Source organism: Cygnus olor, chromosome 13, assembly GCF_009769625.2.
Source record: "Cygnus olor isolate bCygOlo1 chromosome 13, bCygOlo1.pri.v2, whole genome shotgun sequence".
NCBI lineage: Eukaryota > Metazoa > Chordata > Aves > Anseriformes > Anatidae > Cygnus > Cygnus olor.
This window is the reverse complement of record NC_049181.1, coordinates 15420532-15445637: the sequence shown is the minus strand read 5'-3', so window position 1 is coordinate 15445637 and position 25106 is coordinate 15420532. Positions and strand designations below refer to the sequence as shown.

Sequence of the window (25106 nt, the reverse complement as noted above, 5' to 3'; positions counted from 1 at the left end):
TCCCCACGGGGGGTCCCAGCGCCACCAGCGCAGCCACCAGGGGCTGGGGGTGAGGAGGTGCCGCGGGTCCCCACGCCCCCCTCCCCCGCGCTGCGAGGGCAGGGCCGGCCGCTGGGTGGCACCCGCGGGACGCCGGGCACGCGTGGGGGCAGCGGGAGCGTGGGGGGGAACACGGGGGGGGCGCTTGTGCACGGGGGTGGGCGCGTGCTCGGGTGGGTGGGTGGGGGGTGAGCCCCCAGCGTGGGCCCACGCGCTCGCGTGTGAGCGCGGACACGCGTGGCCAAGCACGCGTGTGCGGAGACCCGGGTGAATGCGTGCGTACGCGCGTGGGTGGGCCCGCTGGTGCAAGCACACGCGTGGCAGTGAGCATTCCCACGGGGAGGGGGCACACGCACACGTGTGTCACGGGGCCCCGGGGGCCCTGCTGTCCGTCCGTCTGCGTGTCCGTCCCCACCGCGGGAACCTCTGCACCCGCAGCTCCCCACGCCAAGCCCCTTCCTTGCTGCCCCCCCCCCCCCCCCCCCCCCCGCTGCGCGTTCGTGGGCACAGCCCCGCGCGTGCACGCGCATGTTCCCCGGCGCCGCCGCGTGCACTCGCCCCGTGCCCGTGCACGCCCGTGCACGCGTGGGCGGATGCAAAAATGCCCGCGCACGGCGGGGGGGGGGGGGGGGGGGGCGGTGCCTGCGCTCACCTGTGCCGGGGAGCGCCCGGCGTGCCCGCGCACGCGTGGGTGCGCTCACCCGCACACGCGCAGCCCGGCTCCCCACGCGCACACCCGCGGCGGCGACGCGGGTGCTCCCGCGCACACGTGGGCGGCGCACACACGCATGTGCACGGCGGCGGCGCGTGTGCTCGCCCCTGCCCGTGCACGCGTGCTCGGGGCCGTGCGTGGGCCGCCCGTGCCGCAGCAGCAGCAGCAGCAGCAGCAGCAGCCGGAGCAGGCTGGGGCTTGCGGCGCAGGGGCAGGGCCGGGGCTGCCTTGCAGAGGCGGGGGGGGGTGGGAGGGGGGGGGGCGCACGGGGCGCGGGGGGGGGCGCGCAGCGACCTTGCACCGGCATCGGCGGCGGCTCGGGGCTGCAAAGGTGCGTGCCCCGGAATATTTTGGGGGGGGGGGGGGGGGGGGGGGATGCGCGGCCCCACGCTTGGGGTGGTGGTGGTGGGGGGGGGGGTTGTGCATGGGGTGTGTGGGGGGGAGACAGCAATGCGGTGCCGCCGGTTTGCTCCCCCCCCCAATAAAAAAAATAAGCAACCCACGCTTGTTGCTGCGCGGGGAGGAGGCAGCGCCTTTGCTGGGGCTTGGAGGGGAGATGGGGGGCTCCCAGCGGGTGCCCCCCTCCCGGCCCTGCCGCGCTTCCCTCGGCCCGCTGCGCTGCCAGGTAGGCGCCCCCCCCACCCCCTGCATGCGGGGAGCCCCGGGACCCCCCATCCTGTCCTGCCCCACAGCGCCGTGGGGATGCTCCCATCCCTTCCCAGCGTTGGGTGGGGGGTGCACGGAGAGCCCCCCATTCCCCCCCCCAGCACCCTGGGGAAGGGCACCCATGGGTGGGGGCAGTGCGGGCTGCGGGGCGGGCAGGGGGTGGCCGTGGTCCTGGTAAGCTGGGGGGGGAGCCAGAAGGGGTGACAAAGAGTTGGGCCACCAAAAATAATAAAATGAAAAGCACACGGTGTGTGTGGGGGGGAGGCTCCGCGCCCCATTTCAGGGCTCTCCTTGTCCTGGCAGGGCCGTCACCCCCGGGCGAGCAGTGGGGAGAAGATGGCCGAGAAGGTGGTGGCCGGGGACCTGTTCCTGCGGCAGGCGCGGGAATCGGTGTCGTCCCTGGACTCGGACAAGCTGTCCCCCGTCTCGCCCGAGGCGGGCGGCGAGGAGTCGTCGGACAGCGAGGGCGAGCAGGAGGGCAGCACCCACAAGCTCATCCGCAAGGTGTCCACCTCCGGGCAGATGCGGAGCAAGGTGAGGGGCGCGGGGACCCCCAGCTCCTGTCCCCTCCTCGCCACAACCCCCCCAACCTTTGTGCTTTTTTTTTTTTTTTTTTTTGTATTTTTGTTTTTTATATTTTTCCTTCCCCTCCCAGCCATTGCTGTGGGTTGGCGGCTTGTGCGCGGCGCGCCGTTTTGGTAGGTCCTACAAAAACGTGGGGTGCTGCCATGGGCGCGGGGGCACGTGGGATGCTCAAGCCGGTGGGTCCGGGCTGTGGGGGCTCTGAGCCCTCGGTGCCATTCGGGGACCGCGGGCCCCTTGCGGTGCTGTGCCTGGGGGGTGCCGGGGGGGGGGCTCGCCCCCAGCCAGACGGCCGGGCAGCGTCCCCGCGTCCCCCAGGCCGGGTGTCAGCGCCTGTCCTCTTGGCCACATCCTGCCCGGCGCGGCAATGAGCCATGCAGGAGGCGATGCTGGGGACGGACGGCGGGCGGGAAGCACGTGTGCCGGCCGAGGTGGCCTCTGTGCACCCGTACGGGGGGGGTGGAGGGGGGCAGCACCCCGCAGACCGGGGCTGGTGCCTAATTAGCACGCGGTTAATGAAGGAGGGGGAGCCCGATGCTAGGGTTCCCGAGAGATGCCCGGCTCGGTGACAAGGAGGGGGGACCTATTTTTGGGCGTCCTCGGCTGTACTCCTGGCCGCTGCTGACAATCGGGGTCCGCAGGCACCTGCTGAGTTTTGGGGCTCCCACCCCACCGCTTGGGGGGGGCGAGCATGGCCCCCACTTCATGGTGCTGTCCCTACGGCGACAGGGCAGGGCGAGCATCCCGTCCCGACCTCTGCTGCATCCTCCCCTGTCAGCGTGCGCCCCAAAAGCCAGCCTGCCCCCCACCCCCGAGTGCCCCCGTCCCTCCCCGTCCGTCACGCCCCCCCCGTACCCCCACACATCCAGCTCGCCTTTCTGCGGGCTGTAATTGCCGGGGCGCCCCGCGGGGCGCTTTGTGCCGGCCCCGGTGCGGAGGCGGCGAGGCCATTGTGCTCGGTGACAATGACAGCTGCCAGGCGCAGGTGCCCCCGCCGGGCTGAATGGCCCCAGGACGGGTGGGGGGCCTTGCTGCCGCCCCCTCCTCCTCCTCCTCCTCCTCTTCCTCCTCCTCCTCGCTGCGGCCGAGGACTGCTGGTTCCCTGCACCGGAGCTGGGGGGGCTGTGGGCATCGGTGGGGACCATGGGATGGGAGCGTCCCTATGGGGTGAGCACCCCCGTGGCTTAGCAGCCATTGGGTTTTGGGGGTCGCCATTCCTGCAGCCCCAAATTCCCGCTGCTGGGGTACACCGCAGGTGCTCGGTGGGGCTGGGGGGTCCCCACGTGCCACATCCTCCCATGGGGCACCCCAACAGCGAGCGCTCCCGTTCCTGGCTGGAGGCGCCGGGCGTCCTGCAGGACCTGAGTGTGCCCAAGAGGGGCCAAGCCGTGCCTGTGGGGGTCGGGTGCTGGTGTCAGGCGATGGGGAGGGTTGGATCCCGGCCGCTGGAAGAGGGTGGCGAGGAAAGACCCGTGGGGCCAGCCCTGGAAACCTCCTTCCTGCAGCACGCGGCTCCTGGCCGAGCATCCCCGTGGCACAAAGGGGCACGGGGGGGGGGGCAGCTCCGTCCCCGGCCACTGGTGGAGCTGTCCTGGGGCTGTCACCCACGGCGTGGCCTCCTCTGGGGTAACCCCAGCCGTGTGGGGATGCTGCTGGGCGGTGGGGCTGGGGCTCAGCTGGGACGTGTCACCGCTGGGTGCTGGGCTGGGGCAGGTGCTTGTCTTGGGGAGCTGCTGGCTGGAGCCCCATGCTTTGGGGTCCCCCGTATGCTTTTGGGTCCCCCTGTGTGCTCTGAGGTCCCCTGTATGTTTTGGGGTCCCCTGCATGCGTTGGGGACCCCTTGTGTGCTCTTAGATTCCCCTGTGCGCTTTGGGGTCCCCTGCGTGTTCTTAGGTCCCCTGTATGCTTTGGGGATCCCCTGTATGCCTTGGGGTCCCCTGCATGCTTTGGGGTCCACCTGCATGCTCTGAGGTCCCCCGTATGGTTTGGGGTCCCTCTGCGTGCTCTGAGGTTCCCTGTGTGCTTTGGCTTCCCCCTACGTGGCGTGAGGTCCGCTGCGTGCTCAGCTGTCCCCGGCACGCTTTGGGGTCCCCCGGTGTGCTTCAGGGTCCTCCTCCAGGCTGCGAGGTCTCCTTCACAATTCAGGGTCCCCCTGTGTGCTTCAGGATCCCCACGCATGGTTTGGGGTCCCCCTGCATGCTCTGAGGTCCCTGCGTGCTTTGGGCCCCCCCCCCGGAGGTCTCCCCGTGGAGATGTTCCCAAGCCCACGTGCCCGCGCAGCGTGCCGCTGGCCACCCAGCACGGACGTCACCCCCGAGCCCCGCGCGGTGCCACCAGCACCGAAGCCCCAGCCCCAGCGGGGCCATGGCGAGGGGACCAGGCCCTGCCTGGTGGCACGGGCGGGGAGGGACCAGCGCCTGGGCCGTGCAGATAGCCCCGGTGGCACCGGCCGGATGTTTGTGAGGTTTCTCAGCCGCGCTGCCCTCGCCTCGCTCACACTTTCCGTTGTGCACGCGCCGCATCCCCGACCCCCCGTGAATTTTGCAGTCCCCCCCTCCCCATTTTCCTGCGTGCCAGCGCTGGGGCCGGAACCTTGCAAGGGTCCCTGCAGCACAGGGCTCGGGGGGCCGAGCTCCTGCCCTTGCAGCAGGACCCGTCCTCGGGGCATGGGGCTGCAGCCGAGCCCGGAAGAGCCCCGGCACGCTGCAGAGCCTGATAAAGGTTTGCAGCCGACCGCAGCCCACGGCTCGCGCCCTGACACTGCTGCCTCTGGGGGGAACGAGGTCGGGCCCCGCTGGAGCCCGGTGCCTGCCCCATGGGCTGGAGCGGGGACGATGCCCGCGAGATGCAGGTTGGTGCGGCGGTGGGTCCCGGGCCCCCCTCTCCTCCTCCCGCTCTCGGCGCTTTTCGCTCCGAGTGGGGAGTTTTTCAGGGAGAAAACGCTTGCCGGTGTCGGGGTGTGGGGGTGGCTCTGCCTTTTGGGATCTGCCCCGGCCGGGTTGCGTCCTGTACAACCCCTGCGTCGCCGGAGCTTCTGGCACCCGGGGGGGGGCCGGGGGGCCGCCAGGCTGCGGCGCTGGCACCTGCCGGGCCGGATCCTGCCGCCCACCTGGCCCGCAGCCAGGCAGAGCCGGGCTGCGGCGCTGGCTGCGGACCCCGCTGCGCCAGCACCGAGCCGCTGGCACCCACCCTGTGTCCCCTTGCTCCTTGGCACCGGGAGCTCCTGGTTCTCGCCATCAGGAGCCCCCCCCTGCCGTGTCCTCCTGCTCCACACACCACCAGGAACCTCTCACGTGGTCATCACCGTCCGCTCCTCACCATCACGGACCCCCCGCATCCCCTCGCCATCGCGAGCCCCCCATTTCCCCCCACTCATCCTCATGCCCCCCCCATCCCCGTGGTCATCGCCACGGTGCCCGCCCTGAGCCCCTTTTGGGGGGCCCTTTTGGAGGTTCCCCTGGGGGGCCGCGGGAGCTGATGTCCCTGTGGTCTCTGCAGAAGAGCGTGAAGGAGGGGCTGCTGCTGAAACAGACGAGCTCCTTCCAGAGGTGGAAGAGGAGGTACTTCAAGCTGCGGGGCAGGACGCTTTATTACGCCAAGGATGCCAAGGTAGGCGGGGGGGGGCCTCCCGAGCCCCCATCAAGCTGCCCGCGGGGGGCTCGAGCCTGCAAGCTCAGCAGTGAGCTCTGCTTTGCCCCTGCAGTCCCTGATCTTCGACGAGGTGGACCTGTCCGACGCCAGCGTGGCCGAGACCAGCACCAAGAACATCAACAACAGCTTCACGGTGAGGGCCGGGGGCTCTCCGCGGGCACCCCCGTGCTGCTGCAGCGGGCGGTGGTGCTGGAGCTGACACGAATGTGCCGTGGGGTTTGCAGTGGGGGGGTCCTAGGGGCTGGCTCCCTGTGGGGTGGCCTTACAAGGGGTCGCGGGGCCTGTGGCTTGCTGCAGGTGATCACGCCTTTCCGGAAGCTCATCCTGTGCGCCGAGAACCGCAAGGAGATGGAGGACTGGATCGGCGCCCTGAAGTCTGTCCAGAAGTGGGAGATCCACGAGGTGGGACAGCCGTGGGCACGTGGGGTCAAGAGCCCCGAGGCTGGTGGTCCCGTCAGCTGCCACCGGGTCCAGGGAGGTCCTCAGAGGCAGGCTGGGGGCTCGGGGGGGTTCCCAAGGATGCTGACGGAGCTGGCTGTGCCCCGCAGGCCACGCAGTTCAACATGGAGCACTTCTCGGGCATGCACAACTGGTACGCCTGCTCCCACGCCAGGCCCACCTTCTGCAACGTCTGCCGCGAGGCCCTCTCAGGGGTCACCTCCCACGGCCTCTCCTGTGAAGGTCAGCACCCGGGGGGATCACCCGGCCCCGGGGGGATGTGGGGTGATGCCCGTGGCCATGGGGTTGGGGACCTCACTCTTCTTCCTCCCCTCCCAAGTGTGCAAGTTCAAGGCACACAAGCGCTGCGCCGTCAGAGCCACCAACAACTGCAAGTGGACCACGCTGGCCTCCATCGGCACGGAAATCATCGAGGACGAGGATGGGGTGAGCGTCCCCCCCACCGCCCATGGGGGTCCCTCACGGCAAGGCCACCTTCACCAGGTGGTGAAGGTGATGGGAGGTGACACCGGGTGTCCTGGGACATCCCCTGCCCTCCCCGTCCCTGGTGCCTGGGGGCCACCCCTGCGCTGCGGCAGGGTGGTGGCACGCAGGTGACGCCTGCCCCTCTCCGCAGGTGGCCATGCCCCACCAGTGGCTGGAGGGGAACCTGCCCGTCAGCGCGCGCTGCGCCGTCTGCGACCGCACCTGCGGCAGCGTCCGGAGGCTGCAGGACTGGCGGTGCCTCTGGTGCAAAGCCATCGTAAGGATCTGTCCCCCCCCCTTCCCCTGCGTGCGCCCGTGGGGAAGCTGAGGCTGGCGGCGTTGGCGCCGTGTCCCCCGGCTCCTGCCTCAGCTCGCACGAGTGTCCCTGTGCCCCCCAGGTCCACAGCGCCTGCAAGGAGCTCTTCGGCAAGAGGTGCCCCCTGGGCCAGTACAAGGTGTCCATCATCCCGCCGACTGCCCTGAACAGCATCGATTCGGATGGTGAGTCGGGGAGGGGCAGGGCTCCGTGAGCTCCGTCTCTGCAGGCTCTGCCTGGTGGCACTGCGCCCGCTGCCTCCTGGCACGCTGGGGGTAGCAGCATCAGTAGGTTCCAGAGTGAACGTCACCCGGAGACGTTCCCTCACTGCCTCCCGCACCCTCTCCGGAGGGGCCCAGCTGGCCTCCTCCGAGCGAAATCTGTTCCTCTCCTCCGGATATTTCTTCTCTTGTTCTTTAATGATTTCCACCGCTCCGCTCAGCCGGTGGCTCATCTGCTGCTCGTTACTCATCAGGATGCTGTCAGGGCAACCATCACGCGGCTTCTCCTCCCTCTTCAGAGCCGTGCCTGCTCCATCCAGCCTGGGGACCGGGGTGGCCGAGGTGTCCCCAGGCCGGCTGCGGGCCAGCTCTTATCGATCCTCCCGCCTCAGGCACATTTCATTCCCTGTCTCATTTCTCTAAAAGCACGCTGCTGGCTGCCAAGCCTCCCCGGGCAGCTGCGTCATCTGCACCCGCCCGCCAGGTTGGCAGGGCTGGGCGGGACGCTGCAGCCTCCGGGGGCCGCGGGTCCCTGGGGGGCACCGGGTGCCACTGGGGCGGAATGGGGATTCCCACCTGGGTGTGCTGGGGCGGTCCCCACAGCAAGGAACGGAGCCCCCCGCGTGCCACCCCTGCTGCCCCCCGTGGAGTGGGAGGCTGGGGACAGGAGCCAGCTCCGTGACTCACTGGGTGCCTGCGGGGGCAGCGATGGGGAAGGAACCAGACTCGGCTCTGCCCCTTGTGCTGGCCTGGCACAGCCTTGCCTGTCCCTGTCCCTGTCCCTGCCCCTGCCCCTGCCCCTGCCCCTGCCCCTGCCCCTGCCCCTGCCCCTGCCCCTGTCCCTATCACATCCCCTTCCCCTTCAGTGTCTCCATTCCCATCCACCACCTCATCCCTTCCCATTCCCCGTCTCCATCCCCATTTCCATCTCCATCCCATCTCCAATATCATCCCTTCCCCATCCTTGTCCCATCCCATTCCTTTCCCCATGTTCATCCCCTCTCCACCTCCATCCCATCCCATTTTCATCCCACCTCCATCCCACCTCCATCCCATCCCCTCCCCTTCCACTTCTCCTTCCTTATCCCTTCCACATCCTTGTCACCATCCCATCTCCACCCCATCCCCATCTCTTTCCCTGTTCCCACCCCTCTCTGTCCCCCGACACCCCTGGTTGCCCTCCTGGTCAGGCACAACGTGGTCAGGGGCTCCAGAAGTGCCTCATTCGATGTCCTGGGGGCCGGGGACAGGGCTGGGGCTCACGCCCGCGTGCTCCCCGCAGGTTTCTGGAAGGCCACCTGCCCCTCCACCTGCTCCAGCCCTCTCCTGGCCTTCGTCAACTCCAAGAGCGGGGACAACCAAGGCGTCAAGTTCCTGCGCAAGTTCAAGCAGTTCCTCAACCCGGCCCAGGTCTTCGACCTCATGAACGGGGGCCCGCACCTGGGGTAAGCGCCGGCACGGGGGTGGCACCGGCAGGAGCCCGGCGGGACCCCCCCAGCGCCCTCCTCCTGCCCCCCACGCAGGCTGCGCCTCTTCCAGAAGTTCTCCACCTTCCGCATCCTGGTGTGCGGCGGCGACGGCAGCGTGGGCTGGGTGCTCTCCGAGATCGACGCCCTGGGGCTGCACAAGCAAGTGAGCGGGAGGGCACCGCGGGGACAGCGGGCTGCCACGTCCCCCCCCCGCCGGCCCCCTCCTCATCCCCTGGGGAACGCGTCCCCGCCGCCGCCGCCACCTGCAGCGCCCAAGGGTGCCGCGTGCTGGGTGCTGGGTGTGGGGCTCGTTGCGTGCCCTCGGGGTGGGCGCAGGGGCTGAGCCCCCGTCCCCGTCCCGCAGTGCCAGCTGGGCGTCCTGCCCCTGGGCACCGGCAACGACCTGGCGCGGGTGCTGGGCTGGGGCAGCCTCTGCGACGACGACACCCAGCTGCTGCAGATCCTGGAGAAGCTGGAGAGGGCCACCACCAAGATGCTGGACCGGTGAGCGTGGGGGCACCGGGGGGCTCGGCTCGCCCCCAGGATGGGGTTCCCGGGGCGGGATGCAAGCATCTGTGGTCTCTGCTCGGCAGGTGGAGCGTGATGACCTACGAAGCCCCCAAGCAGTCCCCACCGGCCCTGAAGGAGGAGGAGGACGGGGACTCCAACATCCAGGTGGGCACCTTTGGGGGCCTGGGGGGATGTCTCTGGCATCCCATCAGGGATCAGATGGGGAGAGGTCCCGCCTGGGGAGTAAGAATGGTGCAATGTGGCATGAGATGAGCACGGCAGGGCTCAGCCTGGCACGTGTCCTTGTCCCAGTGCCAAGGGGGTGGACAGACAAGCCCGTGTCCTGGCTCGGGACACCCGTCCAGGTGTCCCAGCCCGCGCTGTCCCCTCCCAGGCCCAGATCTCCCACTACGCCGACTCCGTCGCCTTCCACCTGGCCAAGATCCTGGAGTCGGACAAGCACTCGGTGGTGATCTCGTCTGCCAAGTAAGGGGGAGCTGGGGCCGGGGGTGACGGGGCTGGGGGAGCTGAGCCCCCCAGCGCTGCTGAGTGCCCCCCCAGGACCAGGCCATGCCCTGGCCGGTCCCATCGCTCCCCCCAGCCGCTTCCCTCGGCAGGTTCCTCTGCGGCACCGTCAATGACTTCGTGGCTGAGGTTGGCCGGGCGTACAAGAGAGCGACCGAGAACAAGCAGGAGGCCGAGCTGATGGCGAGGAAGGTGAGGGGGAGGGAATCTGGGGTGTGTGCCTGGGGGCACAGCCCCAGGGTGGCTGGGGGCCTGGCGGAGATGTGCGTGCCATGGGGGTGCACGGACACTTGGGGTGCCCAGGACAGCACAGGGTGCCCAATCTCTCAGGATGCCCAGGCCCTTGGGGTGCTCAGGCAAGGATGAGGTGCTCAGGACCCTGGGGTGCCCCATCAAGCACACGGTGCCCGGGCATTTGGGGTGCCTGGGCACTTGGGGTGAGCACGTGGGCGCCCCGCAGTGCGCCATGCTGAACGAGAAGCTGGACTCGCTGGTGCGGGAGCTGACCGAGGAGGCTCAGGCCATCGTGGTCCCCGAGGGGACGCCGCAGGCCACCCTGGCCGACACCAAAGAGCTGGAGAAAGGCGGCTTCAACCCCAGCCCCGTGCCCCGCATCTTCAAATCCAAGGAGCAGCTGATGCTGCGGGCGAACAGCCTGAAGAAAGCCCTGCGGCAGATCATCGAGCAGGCGGAGAAAGGTGAGGGGGGGCGGCGTGGGGGCGGCGAGGGGTCTGTGCCTCGGTTTCCCCATCTGAATCCTCAGCGTGGCAGCATCGCTGTGCGGTCCCAGAGGAGCATCACTCCTTCTCCGGGGCATTTCTCTGATGCCGGTGAAGATCCCAAATGCAGTGGCAGGCTGGCACGCAGCCCCAGGGATGGGGGGCAGCTTTTGGGACATGGGGCGGGTGCCCTGGGCCCGCTGCCAGGCCTGTGTTTGCACCCAGCTGTGGACGAGCAGAACAAGCAGACCCAAGCCTACCGTGCCAGCACAGTCCCCAGCAAGAAGGACAGCTCGGAGGAGCTCAATAAGGAGGAGGAGAGGCTCTGTAAGGCGCTGTTGTGGCACACAACATGTGTTTTTTTTTGGGGGGGGGGCAATGGGGAGAGCCGTGGGATGGGCTCACTCAGCAGCAACCCACCACGTCCAGGTTCCCGGCGGGAGACGGTGACCTCCGCCACGTCGTCCATCCTCCTGGAGCGGCCGGACACCTTCGGCAGCCTGCAGTTCCCCGAGGACCCTGGCGCGCTGTGAGTCTGGGGTCCCAACAGCGCCCCCCCCCACCAGGAGCTCACAACCACGGCTCCGACGGGTTTTGTGCTGCGCGTCCCGGTGCCAGCCCCGCTGTGCCTGCTGCTTTCAGCCACTTCTCGGAGAAATGCGTCATGAACAACTACTTCGGCATCGGCCTGGATGCCAAGATCTCGCTGGAGTTCAACAACAAGCGGGATGAGCACCCCAAGAAGTGCAGGTTGGCTGCGACTCCCCCCGGGAAAAACACGGGCTGCTTGCCTCACCATGGTGGGAGGGACCACTGGGAGAACTGGGAGTTACCACTGGGATACTGGGATGCTGGATGGCACTGCTGGGATGCTGGAGGGGGGGGGGGAAACGCCAGGATGCTGGAAGGGACCACGGCGATGCTTGAAAGGACTGCCGGGACGGCGCACAGGGATGCCAGGAGGGGTTGGTGGGTCACTGGGGAGCTGGCAGCAGCGGGGGGAGCCTGCGGCCCCGCTCAGCCCCCTCGCTGCGCCCCGCAGCAGCCGCACCAAGAACATGATGTGGTACGGGGTGCTGGGCACCAAGGAGCTGCTGCAGCGCACCTACAAGAACCTGGAGCAGCGGGTGCAGCTGGAGGTACGGGGCCGGGGCCGGGGGCGGCACGGGGTGGGGGCGGCGCGGCGGCCCCCAGGCTCAGCCCTCTCTTGCAGTGCGACGGGGTGCCCATCTCGCTGCCCAGCCTGCAGGGCATCGCTGTCCTCAACATCCCCAGCTACGCCGGGGGCATCAATTTTTGGGGAGGCACCAAGGAGGACAACGTGAGTGCGAGGCGGGGAGGGAGGCAGGGGGAGCAGCGCGCCTTTGCGTCATCCCGGGGGGGCTCTGGGGGGGGGGGGGGGGGGGTAAGGCTGAGCCCAGCCTGGTTATGCTGGCCCCCCGCAGAACTTCGGAGCCCCGTCCTTCGACGACAAGAAGCTGGAGGTGGTGGCCGTCTTCGGCAGCATCCAGATGGCCGTGTCGCGGGTCATCAACCTGCAGCACCACCGCATCGCCCAGGTAGGGCCGGGGGAGGTTTTGGGGCACCGAGCCCGGCGCTGCCGCGGTGCCAGCCCCGACCGTGCGCCCCGCAGTGCCGCGTGGTGAAGATCACCATCCGCGGGGACGAGGGCGTCCCCGTGCAGGTGGATGGAGAAGCCTGGATCCAGCCGCCCGGCGTCATCAAGATCCAGCACAAGAACCGAGCCCAGATGCTGACCAGGGACCGGGTGAGCCTCACGTGCCGGGACGGGGGGGGCTCAGCGGCTGCGCGGGGATGCGGCACAAGCTGGGGGGGGGAAATCTCCTTGCCCCCCCGCAGGCGTTTGAAAGCACCCTCAAGTCCTGGGAAGACAAGCAGAAGGGGGAGAGCTACCGTGCGGGCGCGCGGCCGCGGCTCAGCTCGCAGCAGTCCATGGAGTACCTGACGGAGGAGGAGAGCAGCCTCCTGCAGCAGCTCTCACGGGCGGCCGAGAGCCTCATCGCCAGGTCAGGGTGGGGGCCGAGGGGGCCGCGGTGGCCGCGGGGGACAGCCCTGCTCCATCCCGTCCCCGCCGCAGGATCCACGAGGCGGCCAAGGCTCACAAAGCCGTGGAGCAGGAGCTGGCCCACGCCGTCAACACCAGCGCCCTGGCGCTGAGCGAGGCGCTCTCCAACAAAGCCTCCAGCACCGCCGAGGTGAGCGGGAGGGGTGGGGGCGCGACGCCCCCCCGACCCGCACCCCCAGCTCGATGCCCACCCCTGTAACCTTCCCCCCACCCCCCCCAGTTTCTCAGCAGGAACGCGGCCGTGGAGGTGGTGCTGAGCATCAAGGCGCTCTACGCCGAGACCAGGGCGTTCCTGGAAGGGAAGGCGGTGAGTGCGGGGCCGGGGACCCCCCCGAGCCCCCCAGCTGAGGGGTCCCCCCCGCCGGCGGGTGGCAGCAGGGCTGGGGACGGTCCCTGTCCCCCGCAGCTGGACTCGCCCCAGGAGGAGGAGGCGCTGCAGGGCCCCCTGAGCGCGCTGGGCCAGGAGCTGCAGCGGCTGCTGGACATCCACTGGCTGGTGCCCATCGCCCACCCTGCAGAGGAGGTGGGGGCGTAGGGATGGGGGGGGGGGTGAGGGGGGGGGCAGGAGCACGCTCAGCCCCAGCTCTTGCAGGAGAGCGGTGGCAGTGCCAACAAGGGCAGCTTCAAGCTTCGCCTCAACATCCCCAAGCCCAGGAAGGACAAGGCGCAGAAGCAGAAGGCCAACAGCGCGCTGCCAGGTGAGGAGGGGACGTGGCTACGTGCTGACCCCCCCCCCACCAGCCCCACGAGGGGGACAGGGCACATCCCTTCTGTACCTTTATCACCAACGCCCTTAGGGTGCAGTTTTTCTCCTAACAGCCATACAGAGCCACCCCGCTCTGTATCTCCAACCCCACTGCACCAGGGGGGAGAAGCGGGCTCTGGTGCTGCTCAGCCCCTTGGTGGTTTTGGCAAAGGGGAGGCGTTTGGGTGCTCCCCCCGTGTAGGAGAAACCCCCTCCAAGCTGAGTGAGGGCAGTGGGAAATGGGGGGTGCTGTCTGCCCCCACGCTGCCCATCCTGTCCTGCTGCCCCCTTCTACCTCTGGGTTTCCTCCCCGCCAGCGGACAAGTGGGGCGCTGAGGAAGTGGCGGCTTGGCTGGAAGCGCTCGGTTTAGGGGAGTACAGGGACATTTTTGTCCGGCATGACATCCAGGGCTCAGAGTTGATCCTGCTGGAGAGGAGAGACCTGAAGGTACCGCTCCTCTCACGGCCCCCCCCTGCAGACCCTGGTTCCGGGGAGCATCCTTAAGCTCCTCAGCTCCTTTCTCTCCTCCCCGCAGGACCTGGGCATCACCAAAGTCGGCCACATGAAGAGAATCCTCCAGGCCATCAAGGAGCTCAGCAACCCGCCCTAGGCTGGCAGCAGCGCAGGGGGCCTGGGTCCCCGCTGCCTCCTGTGTGTGTGTGGAGCCCCCCCGCTTGCCTTGCTTTGTCTGTTCGTCCCCCAGCGTCCCTGGAGCCGCTGCTTCTCGCCGAGCCTGCGAGGCTGGAGGCACCAAAGCGGAGATTTGGTCCTGCCAGCACCGGAGTGGCGGGGTCACTACAGGAGCCAGGGAGCTGGGCTGCAGTGTGGGGCCAAAGCAGAGATTCCCCCCCCCGCCCCCCTTTCCCCAGATGGGTATTTAAGCTGTGTAAATATTTGGAGAAGAAATATTTATTGCTGCTGCTGGTGTGGTGTCATTGCTTTAGGGAAGGAGAGGGAAAGGGGATGGGACCGGGACCCTTCCAGCCTTTCATCTACTCCTGCATCACCTCCACAAGCCTCCAGCGGCCACCGCTACAGCCACATAAGATATACACAATATTTTATTGACAGTTCTACACGGCTTCTTCTTTTTTTCCCCCCTCCCTCTCCCTCCCCTTCAAGTAAAAACAACCCCATTATTTTTATGTACACAGTGCTCCCAGAGCAGGACACCCAGCTATTTACAGGCTATGTACAGAGGCAGGGCTAGCTTTTCAGCTTCTCCTCCAGCTTCAGCATGTCCATGGGGGTCATTTTGGCGACCTCAAAGAAGAGCCTGGAAGGAAGCGCAGGGGGTTAGAGCTCAGCACCAGCCCTGGTACCCCCGGCAGAGCTCCCCAGCTCCCTGCAGGGCCCAAAGGCTGGTGCTGGGACGCTCACCTGTGTGAGTATTTGGTGCGCACAGCCTTCAGCTTGTCGCGGGGCTGGTATGTGAGCAGGAAGTTCAGCCTCTTCACCAGGGGGTGCAGGTCCTGCGAGCGGTACCCGCTGTAGTACTCCAGGGTGGGGGTCTGCGAAGCGACACGGTGTGAGCCGGGGGCTCCCCCTGCAACGTGGCGCCTGCCCTCCCTGCCCACCCGCGGCCCCGGGGCTCACCCAGCCGCCCAGGTTCTTCATGGTGAGCGCCAGCAGCAGGCAGCTGGCGGCCAGCTTGGAGGGGCGCTCCCGCGCGTAGTCGTACTCCTGCAGGGTCATCTCGCAGAGGAAGCGGGCCAGCGTCAGCGTCTCCATGTTGGCACGGGCACACTGCGGCCAGAAGGCTCGGGTTGTTGTGCAGCACCGCCCCGGCGTCCTTTTCTGGGGGCACGGGATGCCAGTCCCGCGCCCCCAGAACGACACCGTCACCCCCCAACCCTGCTGCGGGGACCTGGCCACCCCCCCCCAGTGCTGCGGGTGGCCCCCGGGGAGGTGGCAGGAGGGGACAGCCGCCCACCTTGGCGAAGCGCCGCAGGAAGCGGTAGGGGATGGGGATGTTGATGTCGAAGTTGAGGGTGCGGAGGATGCTCCTCTCCATGGCAACGAGCTCTTCCCGCTTGTAGGCGTCGTCGCAGATGTAGAGAAAGTCATCCACGCACGGCGGGCACCGCTCCTGCAGGGAGGAACTGCTCAGCACCCGCACAGGGCCTCATCCTGACAACGCTTAAGGGATCCTACAGAGTTTGCAGGCCCTCTAGGGGCACATCTCCTGCCAGGACCATCACAACGTCCACCTGGGCTGAACCCCGGTGTCCTGGTTGTTTCTGCACAGTGGAGAAGAACCAGATCTCCGGGAGGCAGGATCCAGCCCACCAGGACCACATTTGCAGCCCCCGGGACGGGAAGGAGTAGCACAAGGATGGACACGCCACCTTCAGTTCCTTGGGGTCTCCGCATTCTCCAAAACACACCCCAACACCGCACCCCGGGAGTCACCTCGAATTTGGAGGCGATGAGGATGGCGGTGGAGCCGATGAGCTGCAGCTTGTCCTTCATGCTCACCACCTCCACCAGGTAGTGGTCCACCAGCTTCACCGCCAGGTACAGCGTCTCGTGGTTCAGCTCAAAGTTCTCCTGCAAGGACACGGGGTTGTGGGACAGGAGGGGTTAGGAAAAAGCTCCTCCCAAAATCCTGAGGCACCCGCAGGCTCGCCCCCAGCACTGGAAGGGGGAAGGTGAGCTCTGCACTGGGGATGCTCGTGGGTCCCGTACACTAAGTGGGGTGGGAGTTGCTCTGCAAAACTCCAGGCCCCCTCCCCACGCCCACCTACCTGCACCTCCACCATCCAGTCCACCAGGATGGCACGCATGTCCCCGCTGATGTCCACCTGCTTGTCCATGTAGTCAGGCAGCAGGAACTTCTCCTGCCAAGGCAGCAGGTGTCAGGGACTCACAGACACCCCCACACCCCAAAAAAGGCCCCCTCCCACCCCACACAGGCCTCCCCAGCAGGCATCACCCACCTCCCTCTCCCGCATGTAGTCAAAGATGTCCTTGGCATATTGGGCATTGGCATAGGGGTCGCCCAGCTGCTCCTTGTCAATGTCCTCCAACACAGGTGCCTGTGGGATGGAGGAGGCTGCAGTGAGGGGGAGGCTGGGGGGGCTGGCAGAGCTCTGTGGGGAGGCAGCCCCTCCCCACCTGCCCCACAGCCCCCACTCTACCCCACTGGAGGTGCTTGGAGGAGGAAGGATGAGGTTTAACCCCCAGCTCCCATCCCACCACCCGAAGCAGCTCCAAGGCCCGGAGATGTCCCGGTGCCACCAGGACAGGACCCGGCTGCACCCCGGGGCCCACAGCCTGGCAGAGCTTCGGTACCTGCACAGGCTCCTCAGGCACGGGATCTTTCTCAGACTCTTCAGGATCCTCTGTCGGGGGCGTTTTTCTCAGGGACCTGGACAGGATAAGGACATAAGTAGGGGGGCACATCTGGCTGCCAAAACCCCATCCGTCCGCTGCCTGCTCCCATCACCCCAAGGAAGCCCCCCACCGCCGCAGCGGCCTCCCACCCCAGCCCCATCTCACCTGGGTACTCACTTTTTCAGGTTGACTTCGTTGTTCTTGGCTACCCCCGTGGCAGCGGGGGCCCTCAGCGCCTTGCGGGGGGCAGATTTCACCCCATCCTTCTTCCCCGCCACCGCCTGGTTCTTGTGAGCCTGGTTTTGGGGTGGGGGAAACAAGGACGGCAGGGAGAAAGGGTGAGGTGAGCCTCGGGGTGCTGCCAGGAGGGCAGCACAACCCCCTCCCCACAAAGAGGCACTCACGTTGGTGAGGTCCCCAAACGCTGACCGCTTCTTGGGCCCCCCCTGGGGCGAGGACGGGGACCGCTTGGCCTGGCAGCTCTCCTCCTGCAACAGAGCGGGATGAGGGGGCGCAGGGGGCACCCCGCTACGAGGACCTCCCCTCCCCACGGCCCAGCCCGGCCTCACCTTCTCGGGGGGAACATTCTCGGTAACGGGGGCCCCCTTGCCTGCTCGGGGCTGCTTCGTGCTCAGCGTCTTGGCGTTGCGTGCCACCGGCATCCTCTTCTTCGGCCTCTGCGAGCAAAGAGGGGGCGCACGTGCATGTGGGGGAACCCAAATCCCAACACAGCCCTCCCCCGAAGGTGATGCAGGGCTCAGTAAACCCATAGACCCAAGTATGTGTGGAGGCCCAAATCCCAATGCACCCCCCCAAGGGAAGAGGATGCAGGGCTCAGTGACCCCATATACCCCAATTATGGGGGGGCACACGTATGGGGGGACTGCAAATCCCAACACACACCCCCAGGGAAGAGGATGCAGGGCTCAATGACCCCATAGACCCCAAGCACGGGGGGGAGGACCACACATGTGGGGGGACCCCAAATCCCAACACCTACCCCCAGGAAAGGGGACACAGAGCTCAGTGACCCTATAGTCCCCACGTATGGGGGGGTACATGTATGGACGTGCCCCAGAGCACGACACATGCCCCCAGGGAAGAGGATGGAGGACTTAGTGACCCCATGGACCCCACGTATGGGGGGCACACGTGTGGGGGACCCCAAATCCCAACACCTACCCCCGGGGAAGAGGATGCAGGGCTTAGCGATCCCATAGCCCCCATGTATGCAGGGGCACATGTATGGACGTGCCCCAAATCCCAATACTCCCCCAGGGATGCATGGCTCAGCGACCTCACACACCTCACGTACGGGGGGAACACACGTATGGGGGACCCCAGATCCCAACACACCCCCCAGGGAAGGGGACGAAGTGCCCAGCGACCCCATATCCCCCCTAGCACCGCCTCTGCCCCCCAGGGAAGGGGCCGCAGGGTCCAGTGACTCCCTGGCACGGGTGGGGGGGGGTCCCCGGGAGGGGTCCTCATGAGGAAATGGGGGTGCCGTGGGGCTGGGGGGGGCCCCATACAGCCCCGTAGGGCCCCGTCCCCGCTCACCTGCGCAGCCGCCGCCGCCGCCGGCCCCGGCTCTTTTGAAAGTAGCAGCGCGGCGGCGGCGGCCGGCACTGGCCGAGCCTCGCGGCCAATCAGCGGGCAGCGTGCGCGGCGCGGCGGCCAATGGGAGCGCCGGCAGGGATGCGGTTGCTAAGGGGTGGGGGGAAAAGTTTAAAATTCGGCCGCGCTGCCCAATGCCGGGCCGCGGCGGCGGCGGGGGGGCGGGCGGTGATTGGTGGGGGCGGTGTCATGGCGGAGGGGGCGGCATGGCGGAGGGGGGGGGTGGCTTCCGGGCCGCGCGGTGTCATGGCGGCGGCGCTGCACGGTTCCCCTCAGCGAGGCGGGGCCTGCTGCGCTCCTGCGGGGACGTTACGACGTGTGTTTATCGGCTAAATAGCAAACTTGCTTGTGGCAGCACAGCCAGATTTCTCGCTCATCGACCTGTGAGCCAAGCCGCAGGCTACGGGAGCAGAGCTTCCCTGCAGAACGTCCCCGCTCCCAGTTTGTCCTTCGGAAATCCAAGATCCCAGTTTATCATTTGGAAATCCCAGATCCCAGTTTATCCTGCAGAAACCCCGGATCCCAGGTTATCATTTGGAAAACCTAGATCCCAGTTTATCCTTCAGAAACCCCAGATCCCAGGTTATCACGTGGAAATCCCAGATCCCAGTTTATCCTTCAGAAACCCCAGATCCCAATTCATCATTTGGAAATCCCAAATCCCAGTTTATCATTTGGAAATCCCAGATCCCAATTTATCATTTGGAAATCTCAGATCCCAGTTTATCCTTCAGAAACCCCAGATCCCAGGTTATCACGTGGAAATCCCAGATCCCAATTTATCATTTGGAAATCCCAGATCCCGGTTTATCGTGTGGAAATCCCAGATCCCAATTTATCATTTGGAAATCCCAGATCCCAGTTTATCTCGCAGAAATCCCAGATCCCAGTTTATCCTTCAGAAACCCCAGATCCCAGTTTATTGTGTGGAAATCCCAGATCCCAATTTATCATTTGGAAATCCCAGATCCCAGTTTATCTCACAGAAACCCCAGATCCCAGTTTATCCTTCAGAAATCCCAGATCCCAGTTCATTGTGTGGAAATCCCAGATCCCAATTTATCATTTGGAAATCACAGATCCCAGTTTATCGTGTGGAAATCCCAGATCCCAGTTTATCCTTCAGAAACCCCAGATCCCAGTTTATTGTGTGGAAATCCCAGATCCCAATTTATCATTTGGAAATCCCAGATCCTAGTTTATCTCACAGAAACCCCAGATCCCAATTTATCATTTGGAAATCACAGATCCCAGTTTATCGTGTGGAAATCCCAGATCCCAGTTTATCCTTCAGAAACCCCAGATCCCAGTTTATTGTGTGGAAATCCCAGATCCCAGTTTATCCTTCAGAAACCTCAGATCCCAGTTTATCGTGTGGAAATCCCAGGTCCCAGTTTATCCTTCAGAAACCCCAGATCCCAATTCACCATTTGGAAATCCCAGATTCCAGTTTATCATTTGGAGATCCCAGATCCCAGTTTATCCTTCAGAAACCCTGGATCCCAGTTTATCCTTTGGAAATCCCACATCGCTGTGTTTATCCTTCGGATATCCTCTAGGGTAGCCCCACACCCACCGCCTGGGAAACTGGGACACGTCCCGCCGCCACTGGAAACTCGGTGGAGCAGCAGCCTTGGGGTGTGATCCCCGGCCAAAAATCCCCCTCCCGGTGTGCCTGTGGCGGCGCGGGGGCGAGCTGCCCGTGCCGGGACGGGTCGGTGTCTGCCTGGGCTCGGCGTGGTGCAGCCGGCTTTTCCAGTCCCTGCGGTGCCGCCGCCGTTGAGAGGCTCGTGGGTGCGCTGAGAGCACAGCCGGCCATCGTGGGAGGGATGGGGGAGAGATGGGGGGACAAGGACAGGCCCTTGTGAGGTGAATGCGGGAGGTTCGCTCCAGGATGGCTTCCCGGGAAGAGCCTTAGTCTTGAGAGAAGGAGCAAGTGCAGGGAAGCGTTGTTTGTGGGACCTACACGGACGGCTTTTCCCCCCTCTCCCTTTCCCAGGCTGAAAGCTTTCCTTTTCCAGACTATAATAGGCCCGACTCGTTGCTCCTCATGGCCCAGCGCCAGGAGCAGCAGCGGGGGGCATGGAGCTGAGCAGCGCAGGCAGGGCTGAGTTTCAGCGTTTAATTCCTCCTCTCTTTTCACCGTTAATTGCAGGGGAGGGACATTGTGGCTAAAGGGGGATGAAAGTTGGTGGTGACACAATGCAGGTGGTTGGAGGCACCACCACGCCTCTATCCCCTGCAGTCCCTTTTGGGGATGTGGGAACCGGCCTGCGGGCTGGAGTCCCTTGGGGATGGGACTGGCAGGAGCTGGGGCTCGGCAGCTTCGTTTCCTGAACCATGAGCTTTTGCTTTTATTCACTAGAAAGAGCAAGCTCATTCCCTGGAAAGCACAGGTCGCCTGCTGGCATGTGAAGCACGAAGGGAGGCACAGAGTAAGATGAGGAGCGAATGGTGGTGGCCCCTCGTCCCTCCTCACTTGGTGGCCGATTTGATCTTCTGGATGGCGTACGGGCTGGACTCCTTGGGCATCCAGATCTCCTCCCCGCCGCAGCCCTGCTGCTCGGCCGCCCCTTCCATGGCTGCCGTCAGCTCGGGGCTGAAGATGCTGTCGGTGGCGCGGTAGGTGCGGGTGAGGCGGCGGAAGGAGGAGTCGGAGGAGCTGTCGTCGGGAAGGTCCTCGTCCTGCTCGTCCCGCAGCTTGGTGCGGCTCGGCTCCGAGCTGCTGCCTGGGCCCTGCAGAGCCTCCCTGGCCTCCCGGAGGAAGGCTGCCTTGGGGCTGATGATGCACAGCAGCAGCGCGAGGCCTGCCGAGACCCCGCAAAGGAAGTAGAGGCCGACTTTTTCCGGGACGTCTGGTGGGAGAGAAGAGCAAAGAGAGGCACCGCGGTGCAAACCCCCGCCGCGGCATGCAGGGTACCTGGGCCTGGAGACCCCCCCACCCTGGCACGTGGGGGCCACGTACCCCAGAGCTGGGCAAAAGCTGTCAGGGAGCTAGTAAAAATCATCCTGTCTTCCCGGAGCCTGGAGAACCTGGGCCCTTTGTACCAGCCACCTGCAGTGAACAAGGGGGATGTGAGGGGCCAGCCCCCGGCCTCCTCCCCTCTGCCCTCGGGGTGCTCCTCTGCGAGACCTCCTCCTCCCCCCAGCAGAAAGCATCTCCCCAGCCTCTTTGCTTGGAGACGGGGACCTATGGGGTCCTTCATCCATGGGGGAGCATGAGCTGGTCTCTCACCCCTCCCCAAATTACCATGCATGTAGTCCGAGAGCACGAAGGGATCCGAGGTGTCGGGGCCTGCCTCCTCCAGCAGCTGCTTGGGCACTGCAACGAGACACACGCGACACACGCCGCTCTGAGCATCACCACCCTGCTTGTCCCCGGGGGCTGCGTCCCCAGCCCCACGGCCAGCTCCTGGTCCTGCTCTCACCGCAGGTGTAGGAGACCCGCAGTTGCTTCTTCGTGCCAGGCAGGCACGGGTCCCCGAAGGTGGCCCAGTCAGCAGCCACGGTGCAGTTTCCCTTGCGGTGACACTTCCTGGAGACCCTCCTCAAGGCGTCCGGAGCCAGGCACTCTGCAGAGACACGCGGTGTGGACCTCTGGCCATCAGCACAGAGCTCCTGCACTATTCCCGGATGTAATTTGGGCTCAAACCATGTCCCCCCCATACCGATATGGGGTCCCCCGGCGTTTGGGGCATCGCACTCAGGCTTGCCCCGCAGGAATCGTCCATAATGCGCGGAGTAAATGGCCAGGACGGATTTTGGCCGGCATTGCAGCCTCAGCACGTTGTTCTCGCACACCGTCTTGACCCGATGGTTGTCTGGGGGTGGGGTGACACCGCAGGGTGTCCCAACACAGCCCAAATCACCCCAAACCCCCTCCTCTTACCCAGCCATGGGTTCGAGAGGTGCCCCCGTGGTGCTGCCCACCTGGCCGGCACTTGTAGGACGCGATGAGGTACTTGTGTGTCCCGGGGCACGGGTCTGGCCCAAAGACTTGGCTGTGCACCGAGAACTGGCACCACTGCTGGTCCTGACACTCGGCCAGCAGCTTCTGCGGGGCAGAACAGGACAGACGTGAGCACCGGCAGTGAGACCCCAGGCTGATCTCACCTCGGTGCTGTTGCTGGGCTCGGGGCCAGGCCTTCACCCCACAAGAGGCGTCCTGTGGCTGCTGGCACCCCCGCCGCGGTCACTTGGCCTCGTGGGTGGCTTTGGTGGCTGCTTCCCTGTGCCCACGCAGCTGCGAGCGGTACCTGTGCGGGCAGCACAGCACCGCAGCACGAAATGTGTGTGTGCAACACCTGTGCAGGTGTGCGGAGCGACACAGCTCCGTGCAACGCTCACACGGGCGTGCACACTGCGCTCGTGCAGGTGTGCACGCTGGCACAGCACCCACGCACGCTGACACGGCTGCGTGCAGGTGTGCACACCGACGCAGCGCTGCAAGCGGGCACTCGCGGGGCTCCGTGCAGCACCTGCAGGCGTGTGCACTCCCGCAGCTTCACGCAGAGCCGCACAGCTCCGAGCAGCAGCGCCCTTGCAGCCCCCCCCGGTCCCCCCCCCTCAGCACGGCCCCGTGCAATGCGCGCTCCCGGCCACGAGGTGGGGACGAGGCTGCGCGCCGCACCCTGCCCCGCTGGAGTCCCCGCTGGTCCGGAGGGCAGGGGACAGCCCGGGGACATCCCGGGGACATCGGCCTTTGCTGCTGGCTGCGCCGCAGCAGGGCCTCCCCCCAGGCTGCTCTCGCCGGGACCCAGCGGAGGAGGTGCCACCCCCCCCGCCCCGATCTCCCAAAAATGCCCCAGGAAAAGGGCCCCAAGGGTTCCCCGCGCCGCCCTTACCAGGTGGGCCGTGGGGGACATGCACTCGGTGCTCTCCTGGGACGCATCGCCCGGGCTGGGGCAGAGGTTGGGGCTGGGCACGCGGCGCCCGTAGAAGGCGCCCAGGATGCTGATGGTGGTCTTGCGAGGGCAGAGGATGAGGAGCTGCTCCCCGTCACACGTGTGGATGGTGTGGTTCCTCAGCACCTTGCGTAGGTACCCTGGTTGTGGGGAGCGGGGAGGAGATGGAGGTGATCACCGGAGATGGTCACCCAGAGATGGCGAGCAGAGATGACCATCAGCAGATGGCCTCCAAGAGATGATCGCGTAGAGATGATCACCAGAAATGATCACCAGAGATGACCACCCAGAGATGACCACCAGGAGGAGATGATCACTAACAGAGGGTCACCGGAGATGAGGAGAGCCCCCCACATCAGTGCGAGCCTTTCCTAGCCCACGTCCTTTCGGAGTCCTTCTCTCCTCAGATTCCCAGCGGGGGGTGTTTCTCTCTCTTAATCCTACCTACTCTGTGTCCCAAACCACTTACCCTGTTATTTTCCCCCTGTTATTTGGAGGTTTGGAAGTGGGGACAGGGCAGGACGCCACGTGCCAGGGAGGATGCGGGATGCTGAGGGACGCAGGACGCAAAATGCTGGGGACACAGGGCACAGCCAGCAGCCTGGCAGCCCCCAAACCCACACAAACAGGTGGGAGCCTCAGCTCCCAGCCCTGCACTTGTCCCTCTGCCCGTCTGTCTGCAAACCAGTGCCGGGCTCGGCACAAAGAGTCCCTTTCACCTCCCCTGTGGCCACAGGTCTATGGAGCCACCCCCGTCCAAGGGGGACAGCAGGGACGTGGCTGGGGCTTTGTGCTTCAAAGCTGAGGCTCCCCCGGTGACGGAGGAACCGCGCCGCCTCCACCCGGCACTGCCACACGCTTGCTCAGACGCTGTTTTCGGGGCGAAACGGCAGCGAGGAGGCTGCCGTCAGATTTTGTGAGTGATTATCCTCGCCTGCCGCTGCCGCTGACTCAGTCCCCATTGCTGCAGTCGTGCAGTTGGCTCTGCCCAGATGAAATCACATCCTCCCCGCCACGCTCTGGGGCACCTTTCTGGGTGCTGGGGCAGGCTGGGTGGGTGCGGGGCCTTTCCTAGCACATCTCCCATGGGGTCTTGCCCTTGGTGTGCCCTGAAACCGTGCACCCCGCAACTCCCCCCCACCCAAACCTTGCTTGTGCCCCAGCACTCGTGGTCCCCGATGTCCCTTGTCCCCCGTGCGCCACTCACCGCCGAGCTCCGGGCTGGCCTCCATCCCTGCGGACAAGCAGAGGAGGACCAGGGCCACCACGACCGTGGCCACCATGGTGCCACCGCCCCGCTCTGCCACTGCCCACTGGTCCCTGCGGCAGCTGGCACCGGGGCGGGGGCTGGCACGGCGGTGACAATGGCTCCTTCTGTGCCCTGCGGAGGGACCGGGGCCGCTTCAGACAGCTGGGGCTGCATGGGGACCGGGAGGAGGGGACACAGTTTCGAAGGCTCTGTATGGCCGAGCAGGTGCTCGGCAGCTGAGCAGGTCGAGGGGGCTCAGCTGGGTCCCCAGCCTGCCCCCTGCTCTCCCCAGGGGGGATGCAGGCGACCACCCGGATGCACGTGTGCCCTAATCTCCATCTCGGCACATGTCCGGTCATTCAGCGCCGGGGGAGGAAGGGAAGGGCTGCCGGCACTGCCTCCTGTGCCTGCCAATACCCACGGACACCGAGCCCTGCTCTGTGCGTGGCAGCAGCAGAGCCGTCTCCTCGTTTGCCAGCCTCAGATTAATTGCAGGAAGGTCTGGGCTTATCCGAGCTGGAGCGGGGCTGGTTCAAGCAATTGGGGGTGTGACAAAAAAGAAAAAAGAAAAAAAAAAAACAACCATTTTATGCAAAGTGACAAAAATCAAAAAAAATACAACTTTCTAACTCAAAGCTCGGTATTGACTGTGTGGTACCACAGCACAAGCCGGGGCTCGCCCAAGCCGGCAGCTCGGGAGAGGAGCGGAGCCTGTGGGTGCCGGGAAGCCTGCCTGCTCCGGGCTGGCGGCCAGCCCCATCCGACGGCGAGCGCTTCCCTCCCATCCTGGGGAGGAAATCAGGGCAGTCATCTTTCCTGTGAAACAGCCCAAAT

The 25106-nt window shown here is 65.9% G+C and overlaps 3 protein-coding genes across 15 annotated transcripts; 1 reads left to right on the top strand and 2 right to left on the bottom strand.

Annotated features, from left to right (window-relative positions):
• The first annotated feature begins 1012 nt into the window (after nt 1–1012).
• Nucleotides 1013–14087, top strand: LOC121077057 (diacylglycerol kinase delta-like). Of its 12 annotated transcripts, none has more exons than XM_040571831.1 (30): nt 1242–1376; nt 1721–1951; nt 5498–5608; nt 5703–5783; nt 5948–6052; nt 6199–6331; nt 6429–6535; nt 6726–6851; nt 6973–7075; nt 8394–8556; nt 8635–8743; nt 8945–9084; nt 9174–9255; nt 9485–9576; nt 9708–9807; nt 10076–10313; nt 10560–10661; nt 10764–10863; nt 10977–11084; nt 11377–11473; nt 11548–11655; nt 11780–11893; nt 11968–12102; nt 12195–12361; nt 12433–12550; nt 12641–12727; nt 12827–12943; nt 13013–13118; nt 13483–13613; nt 13702–14087. In XM_040571831.1, exons 1-30 carry the CDS (start codon nt 1308–1310, stop codon nt 13774–13776), a joined length of 3555 nt encoding a protein of 1184 aa, XP_040427765.1. In that variant the 5' UTR covers nt 1242–1307; the 3' UTR covers nt 13777–14087. The 12 variants fall into 12 exon arrangements, with proteins under 12 accessions (XP_040427759.1, XP_040427765.1, XP_040427764.1 ...); XM_040571830.1 differs by having other exon boundaries at nt 13004–13118; XM_040571827.1 differs by having other exon boundaries at nt 12641–12943.
• Nucleotides 14088–14209: 122 nt separating this feature from the next.
• Nucleotides 14210–18130, bottom strand: CCNB3 (cyclin B3). Its single transcript, XM_040571842.1, has 12 exons — nt 18063–18130; nt 17072–17179; nt 16907–16990; nt 16680–16798; nt 16461–16536; nt 16106–16204; nt 15914–16006; nt 15579–15716; nt 15100–15255; nt 14763–14912; nt 14547–14677; nt 14210–14442 (listed from the first exon to the last, which is right to left on the bottom strand). The coding sequence occupies exons 2-12, from the start codon at nt 17162–17164 to the stop codon at nt 14373–14375; spliced, it is 1209 nt and encodes a 402-aa protein (XP_040427776.1). The 5' UTR covers nt 17165–17179; nt 18063–18130; the 3' UTR covers nt 14210–14372.
• A 2097-nt stretch (nt 18131–20227) lies between these two features.
• Nucleotides 20228–25015, bottom strand: LOC121077055 (protein eva-1 homolog C-like). Of its 2 annotated transcripts, XM_040571821.1 has the most exons (8): nt 24231–25015; nt 22964–23163; nt 22050–22173; nt 21788–21940; nt 21548–21691; nt 21370–21441; nt 21085–21174; nt 20228–20974 (listed from the first exon to the last, which is right to left on the bottom strand). In XM_040571821.1, the coding sequence occupies exons 1-8, from the start codon at nt 24304–24306 to the stop codon at nt 20595–20597; spliced, it is 1239 nt and encodes a 412-aa protein (XP_040427755.1). In that variant the 5' UTR covers nt 24307–25015; the 3' UTR covers nt 20228–20594. The 2 variants fall into 2 exon arrangements, with proteins under 2 accessions (XP_040427755.1, XP_040427756.1); XM_040571822.1 differs by lacking the exon at nt 21085–21174 and having other exon boundaries at nt 24231–24444.
• Nucleotides 25016–25106: the final 91 nt, after the last annotated feature.

Bases quoted from the DNA above. Each gene is read 5' to 3' on its own strand.
- LOC121077057 (XM_040571824.1), top strand. From the start codon at position 1,308: ATGGGGGGCTCCCAGCGGGTGCCCCCCTCCCGGCCCTGCCGCGCTTCC. The intron at 12,103-12,194 runs GTGAGCCTCACG...GCCCCCCCGCAG, and splicing joins AGATGCTGACCAGGGACCGG to GCGTTTGAAAGCACCCTCAA. The intron at 12,362-12,432 runs GTCAGGGTGGGG...TCCCCGCCGCAG, and splicing joins GCCGAGAGCCTCATCGCCAG to GATCCACGAGGCGGCCAAGG.
- CCNB3 (XM_040571842.1), bottom strand. From the start codon at position 17,164: ATGCCGGTGGCACGCAACGCCAAGACGCTGAGCACGAAGCAGCCCCGA. The intron at 15,256-15,578 runs GTGACTCCCGGG...TCCTCCCTGCAG, and splicing joins TCATCGCCTCCAAATTCGAG to GAGCGGTGCCCGCCGTGCGT. The intron at 14,443-14,546 runs GTGAGCGTCCCA...GCTTCCTTCCAG, and splicing joins CGCACCAAATACTCACACAG to GCTCTTCTTTGAGGTCGCCA.
- LOC121077055 (XM_040571821.1), bottom strand. From the start codon at position 24,306: ATGGTGGCCACGGTCGTGGTGGCCCTGGTCCTCCTCTGCTTGTCCGCA. The intron at 23,164-24,230 runs GTGAGTGGCGCA...CCCCACAACCAG, and splicing joins GGCCAGCCCGGAGCTCGGCG to GGTACCTACGCAAGGTGCTG. The intron at 21,442-21,547 runs GTGAGAGCAGGA...GTCTCGTTGCAG, and splicing joins GCGGGTCTCCTACACCTGCG to TGCCCAAGCAGCTGCTGGAG.